At 33.8% G+C, this 10,894-nt stretch overlaps 1 protein-coding gene across 2 annotated transcripts; it reads right to left on the bottom strand.

The window, feature by feature from the left end:
• Window positions 1–721: 721 nt before the first annotated feature.
• On the bottom strand, window positions 722–9,403 carry LOC114879874 (MAM and LDL-receptor class A domain-containing protein 2-like). 2 transcript variants are annotated; one of them, XM_029195230.2, is made up of 11 exons: window positions 9,056–9,403; window positions 7,826–7,987; window positions 7,007–7,171; window positions 5,935–6,105; window positions 5,382–5,490; window positions 4,223–4,379; window positions 3,244–3,376; window positions 2,789–2,962; window positions 2,571–2,705; window positions 1,705–1,929; window positions 722–1,127 (listed from the first exon to the last, which is right to left on the bottom strand). In XM_029195230.2, exons 1-11 carry the CDS (start codon window positions 9,132–9,134, stop codon window positions 859–861), a joined length of 1,779 nt encoding a protein of 592 aa, XP_029051063.2. In that variant the 5' UTR covers window positions 9,135–9,403; the 3' UTR covers window positions 722–858. The 2 variants fall into 2 exon arrangements, with proteins under 2 accessions (XP_029051063.2, XP_029051064.2); XM_029195231.2 differs by having other exon boundaries at window positions 7,826–7,984; window positions 9,056–9,402.
• Between the last annotated feature and the right edge of the window lie 1,491 nt (window positions 9,404–10,894).

Below are 10,894 nucleotides of genomic sequence, written 5' to 3'. Positions count from 1 at the left end.
GTGTAGCCCGTGCAAAACTATCCCGGTTTCCTGTGCAATCCTCGCTATGTTTCACAGGAATCGATACGGTGACCAGATAAGCACCATTCGGAGAAATTCGAGGATTACATTGAAAGGTGGAGGGAAAACTACCCTTTACAGGCGTTACGCTATCTGACGTTTAATTACAGTCCAGTGAACCATAATGTTGTTCCAACCCTTTTTCGAATAAAATTTGAATTCGTGTTTCAGTATTGTATCTGATAGCAAATTTTAGTGGTAGATTAACTTTAGAAAATAGAGACAAATTAACAATATTAGGGTGAATGTAGAAAAATTTTTCTATACAAAATTTCCATAGAAAATTTTATAAAAAAGGTCTTGAAAAATAATTATAATTAACTGCATCACTATTAACAGTGAATTTTAACAAATTCCAAAATATTGCATAGAAAATTTCTAAATGATAGATTAAATAAAATTTTATTTATTTTATAAACTTATATCTATAAGGAGTATTGATATTACTATATACAATATATTAATCCTAAAATTATTATTATTGATAAACTATAATTTGCTTGATACCACTTCAATTTCAATCAGTATGATAAATGTTAAAGTTGAACAAGTAATATGAGAAAATTTATCAGATTCATCTTGAAACTAATAATTGTTATCTGCTACCTTTTTCATTTATAATTTATATCATCCTTGATACATTTACACCAACCAAGACTTATTTACTTATGAATATCAATCCTTCTTTAATTATTAAATACAATTACATTTACATATCTCCCTCAAAAACTAGACTTCGCTGCGATTCCCCGTGTCAATTATCTTTAATAACTTTTTTGGTATCCCAAAAGATTTCATTTATGTCTCATCGTTGTCATTGGGTCTGGCAAGAGTGAAGTCTAAGATCTCGTCAGACGTTAGAAAACGAACATCGCTGTCCTCTGATAGAGCCGATCCATTCGTTCCACGTTTGTAGGTCTTTCTTCTTCTCAATATAATAATCACCACCATAGAGGAGATAGTTATTCCTGTTATGATACCCACAACTATACCTATAATCCCAGGGGAACTGAATTTCGTCGAGGCTCGATGCAATTTCTCTGATTCCTGTCTTTTTGTATTGGAATCTATGGGGAAAAAAAAATAGAAAATTATTAAATATGGAAATTGTTAAGTACCAGGGCTGAATTAAGATTCCTAGGACCTGGAGCTATCAAATCTTCGATGGTCTCTTGAATTATAAACAGGGTTTAAAAATTGAAATTTATTCTAAACAAAATTAAATAAACAGTTTTGTTTTTAAAAATATTTTTTGATATAGTAACTGGAAGACTATAACCCCATTTAGACCTCCCCTTAACCCAGCACTGTGAAGACTGTGAAAGTAAAAATATAAAATTAATGAATTTTCTGAAGTGAAATTTTATAAATAAAAGAATTCCCATGATATCTAAAATAGAAAAATATATATGTATTTTCACAGACTACCGATGACCCAGGAACGATCCCTGCTCGATGGAAACCTTGTTTCCTACCATAGAGAAAAGTAACTTTACGACCTACTTTCGAACCTTCCACCTCGAGCAAACACACCCTCATCCCTAAAGCAATTCCTCGGTTCCCATTCAAAACATCCTGTCAGAGGACGGACATAAAAGGATCGAAAGTTTGTCGATCAGTAGCGTGAACAAGAATTCGTTTTACCAGCTTGCTCATCCACTCGTACGTATCTCCCGGTAACGGTGGTCGCTTTTACAAATGGTGTTTCCTTTGTCTGGACAGTTTTCAGGGTGGTGACAGCGACAGAGGTGGTTGATCGCGTTGTATTCATCGGTTTATCAATCTCTGGCCTGGTTGCTCTCATGGTGGTTGTCGGCAATGGCTTCAGGGTGACGGGGTCGATGTCGTCTTTCGGATTTATGGAGACACCTTAATAATTATTTAATTAATGAATTTAGGTTTGAAGACAATTTAGTCAATTTCATTATGACTGTGGAGATAATTAGTAAGCCTAATTTTCTTCATTTATCAATAGAGGAGCAATTAACTTTTCTCACCCCCTTCCCATTTTTCCTTGAGCTACTATGTAATGGGCACAGATTTTTAATTAATGGTGAAGAAAAAAAGTCCATAGGGTGATTAGTATGATTATTCAATGAAATATTAGAATTTGTGTATTTTTAATGTTATAGGCAGGCCACTGACACTATTTCCATGATTTCTTTTAATACAACCCTTAAAATCCCAACCCCACGTTTTGGGGAAGAAAAGAAGTCCATGGGATGATTAGTATGATTATTCAATGAAATATTAGAATTTGTGTATCTTGAATGTTATAGTCAGTCCACTGACACTATTTCCATGATTTCTTTTAATACAACCCTTAAAATCCCAACCCCACATTTTGGGGAAGAAAAGAAGTCCATGGGATGATTAGTATGATTATTCAATGAAATAATAAAATTTGTGTATTTTGAATGTTATAGTCAGTCCATTGACACCCCTATTTCCATGATTTCTTCCAATACAACCCTAAAAATCCCAGCCCTATATTTTGATGTGTCCCATACCTTTGCCACCATAAAAACCAATCCTCATTGTCGTCATATTTGACACAGTGCTATTTTTTACAGATGGAATCGAGCCATTTTCATAATTGTGAACTGTTGTTAGTGCTATCGCCGTTGTCACTTCTTCCGTGTATGCTGGGAGACGAGGAAAATAAACGTGAGTTTAAAATTATTAACCGATTGAACGATAGTTGTAGTTTATTTAGATGTACACTTACCGAGAACACAATATTCCGCGTAATCCGGGCAACAAATCGAATGTTCAGCACAGTCGAGGGTACAAAGACAAGCATCGGACAGCGTGGGCAGTATCGTGGTCGTAAAATTGTATGTCACACTATTTTTACATCTTCCACGGCAGCTCTGCTGCGCATTCACTTGTTCGATTTGATCTAGAAAGCATTTTATCGGTTCAAATGTAAAGATACCTATCCAGCTACTAGTTAGAGGGTTGCAAGCTCAATTTTTCATGGCACACGATTACTGTTCGAAAACGTTATACCCACTTTACATCCCTTCTTTGCATTGATCAAATATGTCAGCAGAGATTATTCAAATGAAAAGTTTCAAATGAAATTATTTTGCAACTCCTTGAAAAGGTTATTAATTCAGTGATTTGATATTTCAATTTTAGTTAAATGACATGTTTGCGTTCAGATTCATGCGGATTTACCGTCGTCGCCTTCCGTGACACCATCTGTTTCCGTTTTGCTCGCATCCGGGCACTTGTCACCCTGCAGAATCGCGACGTCGTCGATGGCGATGTCGCTCACGTAACTACTGCCACGTACACCCTCGATTATGATCTGAAAGCGAAATGAAATTTGCAGTCAGGTAACGATGCTGAACGGTATTAGATACCAGTCGAATAACGCGTCAACCCTCGGACGGCGGACCATGGAGAGAGCCCCAATTTAAATTCAATATTGTATCTCCTATTGTTTTAATTTCCTAAATTTCACTATATTTCTTTCAAAATTATTCCTTCGGTACATGAAATTCTTTCGTTTAAAAATGATACATTTAACTTTAGATTAAATTAACCCCAACGAGTCTATTTCAATAATTGACAAATTATCGCGTTGGTTCATTTTTAAAAGATAAATCTTTATTTATTTAGACCTGACCCTATTATAAAATCAATGAAAGGATTTTAAAGTGCATTTTTATTTAAATGGTATATTTGTGGATAAATAATATTCGAGGTAAAATTAATCCCATATGGTTTAGGAAGTGACTTGCTTTGCAAATGGTTAAATATAATATTTAAAAGTAAAAATATATTTTAAATTTTGTATACATTCATAATGACGTTATTATAGGTCAGAATGACCCTTCCATGTGACAGAGCATCCCTTTATAAAGGGTTAATGATCAAATTTTCAGTATGTCTGACTATACGTACGCATTTTCACTGGGCCAGTCTACTGTCACAGTAGTAATAGTCGCGGTTAGTCAGACATATTATAAAATTTCTAATAATCTCGTCCTTTCTTTAAATTTTAAAAATACAAAGCAATTGTTTATACAAAATTTGTAAAATATGAAGAAAGAGATGTGTATACTGATGTATATTAGTGGAAATTAATTATTTATTTCGAAGGTGAACTAATCAGGTTGAAATACAAATACGTATATTTTTATTTCTTTACCTGGAAACCTTTCTTAGCTTTGGGAAGATTGAAAACACCATGGAACCAATAGTTCCCTTGGTCACCGTCTTTGGTGAACATCAAACGGGATGAGTTTTCCTTCTCTTCTTTGAAATACACATTTAGAGTACCTGTCGTGGCTCCAAACATATGGTACCTGTAATTTCACTCCATGTTAACAAAATTTCTCAAGTGAAAATAAAAAAAGAAAGTAATAGTATTAAAAATGTCTCCCCTTTAAAAAGCTACTATTATTTTTTTGAAAACCGTTAAATATAAATCGATAATATTGCAAACCACCACTATATAAATAATAATAAAGCAATATTTGAGAGCATATTAGATTCCATGGGGTTATCAGTAACCAACATAGCTAAATTAGAATTTGCAATACCTGAGACGTGAAACTTCTTTTTTAATAATTAACAAATATAAAATTTCGACTGCTTTGGTTTTAAGAAATTAGAAATTAAAATTTTCAATAACTGGGATGTAAAATTTCTTTTTTAATAATCACAAAATATGAAATTTCGATTGCTTTGATTTTGGAAAATTAGAAATTAGAATTTCCAGTAACTGGAATATGAAACTTTGAATTTTGACATTTGGAAATTAATTATTCCTATTCGTAATAATTAGAGCCCACAACAAACGCCCATTTTCACTGTGCTAATCAACGTACTAAACAAGTAATGTCGAGCTTCAATGTTGCAACCGTGTAATGATGTTACAGGGTGTAATAATACCAGTGATATTGCCATGAAAATTGTTCATTCGACCATCCCTCCAAACGAACACCTTTCTAATAGCGACAGAGGGTGAAATTATATTCGGATGACGATCGAGGACAGCTCGTTCCCTTAATGAACTCTCGCCGATCAGCCCGTAATTATGTGATCCATAATACTATCGAGTAGCAACCAGAAATTATCAGGAGACGTATTTTTGCTCGGTAGACCGTGTTGAAGTTTCATTAGCTGCTGCTCTGTCGTTCAGAAATTTATTTCTCTCTTTTTTTTTTTTTAACCATCAACGGGCAAGAATTTATTTTCATCGACCTTTTTACCGTTGAAAGAACACCGACAAATTAATTAATTACCAACGTCGTTCTGCTTTTATTAGCAATTACTGACTGTGAAATATCGGGAAATAAAATTACCAGAATGAGAAACAACCATTTTCCGTGTAAGAAGCGTTGTAAATAGGTGAAATGATTCTTGCCGTGTCGTTCTCCAATCGTCCAGACGCCTCGATGTACAAATAATAACCTAAATGAGAAAAGAATCTGTATAAAAATTTACACGGATTTATGTATTATGGTTTATTGAAAATTTATTAAGCCGGTTGGTTAATTTAATTTGCGTTAATGGAGGCATTTATGTAAATATCAATCTCCATTGTATCGCAAATTTTTATGCAAATTTATTTAATTTACCCTCGTTAAAATTCTCTCGTGATGCAAATATTAAAAATCCAGTAACGAATTAAGGGAAGGTTCAAAGGAGGCTACAGGGAGCCTTGTTATAAATCTTTCATTTACTATGTCCAAAAATATTGAATTTTATTTAGAATGAATTTCAATTTTTCAAGCTAGTTTATTAATCAAGGGAGGCCTGGAAGGTTTGACGACCCTGAACTTCAGAAATTTTAATTTGGTCCTGATTACATCAATTGTAAAAATAATTCTTTTTTTATGTTAAATTAACAAATACCATCGTTTCCAGGTCCCAATGTGTGATCGTGTGTTGGACCAGTTCCTATGTGAGAGCTCGGTGTTTGGAAATTGTGTCGTCGCCAATCGAAATCATGCTGAGGATCCTGTTCCCACCAACAAAGATCTGGCTTCTCGAAATCGCACTGCATAGGAGCTGCCGCATTTGTACCTAATTAAAAACATTAAATGAGTATTTTCAGTTAATGAATCCTGTAATGGTTCTAATCGACTGTATTTTTAGGGAAGCATCTAATGATCCAAGGAAGCGATGAAGAGGAGAGATTCGAGGCATCTTGAATAATTAAAGGATAATAAAAGTAAAAATTATAATTTCCAATAATTTAATTAGATTTAATTTTTAATAATTGCAGAGGGTGAAATTTCGACTACTTTGATTGTAGATAATCAGAAATTAAAATTTGCAATAATTGAGATGTGAAATTTAATTTTTAATAATTGCAGAGGGTGAAATTTCGACTACTTTGATTGTAGATAATTAGAAATTAAAATTTGCAATAATTGAGATGTGAAATTTAATTTTTAATAATTGCAGGAGGTGGAATTTCGACTGCTTTGGTTTTGGAAAATTAGGAATTAGAATTTACAGTGACTGAAATTTCAAATTTAATTTTTAATAATTCCATAAGGTGGAATTTCGAGTGCTTTGATTTTCGAAAATTAGAAATTAGAATTTACAATAATTGAGATGTGAAATTTTATTTTCCATAATTTCAAAAGCATTTAGCTGTTTAGAGCCTCTTGTAATTTTCAAGAAACATTAAATTTCAGGGTTCACAAGCGTTTGATTACAAGAGATCCAAAGTTTTAATTTCTAATTATCGAAGAGGCTCAGTTTGAGAGCTCGAATAGTTTGCTAATCCACTAAAGATTGAATTTCAAAGTCCAGAAGAAAATCGAAAAGATGAAAAATTCTTTTATTTTAACACCCTCTATATCCTTTTCGTTCTTGAAAATGCTCGGATGCTCTTTGATCATTCGTGGAAGCCAAAAGTTTCGCAACCATTTCCAAGTGTTAATTAAAAAAAAGTCAATTGAAAAAAAAGGATCACCTCGACAATGGGGTGTTGTTCCATTCCACTGCATGCCGTTGCAAAAAATTTCAGTTGGACCAATTAACGCGTAACCGGGTTCACAGAAATACATCAATATTGCACCGTTGTATTTTGGTGCCACCAGAGCGTGTTCGGGCAACGGAGGCAGAGGGCATTCTGCGTCTAATGAAGCAATTAAGAAAATCATTAACAGGGTGAAAAAAAAATCAATAAGAAATTCCGAGTAAAACGGTGTAATAAAAATATTAAATTAAAACATAGGATAATGTATACAGTTATTGTCCCCTATGTAATGATTGGCTCTTTTCCTAAGAAAATAGAAAATATGATACAATTCTTGCATAATATACAATAATTCTATCGGAAAAATAATTGAAGTACAGAATTTAATTAAAATTGTGGCTTTCTCCATGGTCCGCCATCCGAGGGTGAAGAAACACATTACAAATATTATATTTCTTACTCTTTTAGAAAACAGATATTGATTATTTCACAGACGTCAACAACTGTATACCCTAATTATTTTTAAATTTCGTACTAATTTCTATTTTTTCTTTATATAAAAGTCATTAATTGTGTCTGATAAAATAGATAAAAATAAAGTAAAGAATAACGGTGAACAATTTAAGCATAAAAATTAGAGATACGTTAACGCCAGTCGTCCAATTAATAAAAAATGATACAGTTGATTTTGAAACTTGAATGATAACCACGAAATAAAAGAGGGAAATCTGGCGTGGTCGCAGCGGGCGAACGTTTTAATTAAAATCCGCTGTTACAGAGTTTTATCAAGTGTGATTAGAAAGCCGTGCTTACTGACGCATACAGGCGTAGGTGTATTCCATTTGCCTTGAATACAAGTGGAATACTTGTTACCTACGAGAGTGAAACCCTCGAGACAACTGAATCTGACGATCCTTCCCCTGGCCCTTGCTCGGACCTTGCCATGTAACAGCCTTACCACAGGACACCTATCTTCTCAACAGATAAATTAAATTGCTTCAATTTTCCATAGTATCGAGAATTACCTGAAATTATTTCGTTCAATTATTTATTTAATTCAATTTTAAATTGTTGATTGTTCGATTGATTTTTGTATTTTTATATAGGACTTCTCAAATAAAAACTCCACCCCTATGAAATTTATACGTACAGTAGACTCTCGTTATATTGCCACGTGAGTGAATTCGAATGATTTGATTTTTCTATTCTTGTATTATCATAATCTATAAAAATGATACATTTCTATTCCCCCTCTCTCCTTCAAATTAATTTTTCGAAGCTTGACAAATTTTCTGCTCCTACAATACCGTCGAAGGCAATATAACGAGAGTCTACTGTAATTGAAGAGAGAAATGAAAATTTTTAATTTTAAACATGTTTTATGATTAATTAATGATAATTAGTTAGATTAAATTATTCTGTTAATTCTTCATTATTCTCAAATATTATAAATATTTGAAACCTGCTTAGACAACGATGAGCTTAACAAGTTAATCGGCTTAAAAAGCGAGATCTCATTATTTCTTTATTCGTGGGAGCTAAAACCGTGGAAGTGACGCGAAATCCTTGAATTAAACAGAGAGATTTATTCTATTTTAGGTGGAAAGTGCGAACGTAAATACCGTAAGCTGGTCTCTATTTTTATTATTAACCCTATTGAATCAGAATTTACCGAGGTCGCACAGAAATGAAAATCATGTAAGAATAACAATTGAAACATGAATAAAAAATTGAATTTAAATCCTCCCTGTATCAGCGACTCACCAAAACAAAACTCAGCCCCTAATCTTACCTCACAATACATTTAAAATTTTGAAATAATCAAATAGAATATTTCATAACATCAATTGAAAATTCCACCCCTATGAAATTTATACAATAGTCTTACAGTAGACTCTCGTTATATTGCCACGTGAGTGATTTGACCCACGTACAAATTTTTACCGTTACTTTTCTTTTTTTAACATCACAGTCTATAAAAATGATTTTGGAAATTTGATAAATTTCAATCATCAAGTGTTAACAAATCAACTTGCCACTTACTCGACATTAAAAACAAAGCGTTGCACTGGCTCAAGAAGAGTACCCACAAAAGAAAGGACGTCAATCGAGATATCTTCATCCTGAGAACATTTACCTCCCAAGGAAACAATTCACACTAATCATAACTCGAGGACCAGTTTCGAGACGCCCTCTTTAACTCTTTCACTGTTGAATTGTTAAAATGAAAATCTTGTGCACATGTTAGAAGTGATCGACACCGAGGAAGAGGAGAAGGGATGCCAGGAGGATCGAAGAAAAAAAACACTGTAAGACTTGAACGAATTAGAAATGAAATTCAACTGATGTCAGATGGTTCTGCATCTATGAATGGACTAAGGATGCCGGGTTTCGGGGTTATTCCGCTCCGAATCGAAGGCGGGAACATCACTTCCGTCGTCATGCTGCCGCGATAGTCTTCTATCTGCTTCCGGCCGGCTTGTTTTATCGTCGTCGAACATTGCCAGGCCTTGAGGAGAATTCCTACAAATTGCATTTTGCGTCGGAGATAAAATGAATTCCAGAAGGGAGGAACACTGACCGCCTCTGATTACTGCAACGTCCTGGCGCCAGGATTCTTCCTTCGTTGATTCATGGACCTTCAATGCTTCTTGATGGAAGCTTTATTTATTGGTGATGAACAACTATTCTGGATCTTTTGAAGAAAAAGGGTTTTAGGGAAATTTCTTTGGGAAAGCAGTATCTTTGAGCTTGAAGTAATTAAAATTTTTAATTGAATAGAATTATAGATAATAATTTAGGAGAAAGGGAAATAACAACACTTTAGTGAAATACAAATTTTGATTTTTATTCAAGAAAATAATTACAGTGTTGAATTATTTAATTACAAATGTTATATCATTTATAAGCTATAAAATTATTTTACAGTAATCAGAATTTAACATTGTTGGAATATACACTTCATTGTAAAACTAGGGGAACACCTCTATTCTTTTTTTTTAATTATGTAAGCTTCAAATGAACCTAACTTTCCTCTTGGAAGTCATGCCAGTACAATACAAGTAAAATCCAGGGCATAATCATTCTCTTTCTCTGTCCAAATTAAAGTTTTGAGATTTTCTGCTTTCCCTGTAATGTCATTCCCTGAAAAATTATTAAAACAATTGTTTGAAAAACTTATATTTTAAAAAGATCGCCATAGATTCAATATTTTAAAAATTCGATCCTAGCGCCATCTCTACAATAACCGCTCAAACTGCTCAACAACTTACCGATCGGGGAACACGTGCGCCATCTATACGAAAACTGTGGAAACTACTCAACAATTTACCGACTATCATATGATAAGTCGATAAGTATTCCCCTCTTTCGAAAAAACTGTCGGTAAGTTGTTGAGTAGTTTGAGCTGTCTTTGTAGAGATGGCGCTAGGATAGAATTTTATGTACCGAGTCGTCTCCCACTCTTCACAGTTGGTTGAGTGGGGAGATCGACACAACATGGCCGCATGCGCTACAGTGCAGTAGTGCGTTTCAGGCCCTCCAAGCTCCACTCTTGTGAATTTGATGCAAATTTTAACTCGGCGCTGATGTCGCTTCTCGCATGCATACCTTGTATCACTGATTTTACATACACAACTAATGATATCGTGACGTCATGTTCCCGCGAAATTTGTCGCTGCGTTTTTCAATTGTTTCAAAATTTAAAGAGGCGTTTCTGTTCGTCCATTAGAGAAGATTGAGTTTCACTCTATTGTTCATAGAAACGTTATATCCGTTCACAATAAAGCAAGATGTAAATAGTTCTAGCCAGAACTAATGGTTGCGCTTAATACAAGTTTGTCAAACAATTATTTCAATAACTTTTCGGTCTTATACAGATTT

The sequence above is a fragment of the Osmia bicornis genome, chromosome 8 (genome assembly GCF_907164935.1).
Source record: "Osmia bicornis bicornis chromosome 8, iOsmBic2.1, whole genome shotgun sequence".
Lineage (NCBI taxonomy): Eukaryota > Metazoa > Arthropoda > Insecta > Hymenoptera > Megachilidae > Osmia > Osmia bicornis.
The sequence above is the reverse complement of the archived record's forward strand: the minus strand, read 5'-3'. Positions and strand labels throughout refer to the sequence as shown.

Excerpts from the sequence above, each read along its gene's own strand:
- LOC114879874 (XM_029195230.2), bottom strand. The coding sequence starts at position 9,134 with ATGAAGATATCTCGATTGACGTCCTTTCTTTTGTGGGTACTCTTCTTG. Across the intron at positions 7,172-7,825 it reads ACCTACGCCTGTATGCGTCA|ACGCAGAATGCCCTCTGCCT; the intron begins GTAAGCACGGCT and ends TTGCTTCATTAG. Across the intron at positions 1,128-1,704 it reads ACGAGTGGATGAGCAAGCTG|ATTCCAATACAAAAAGACAG; the intron begins GTAAAACGAATT and ends TTTTCCCCATAG.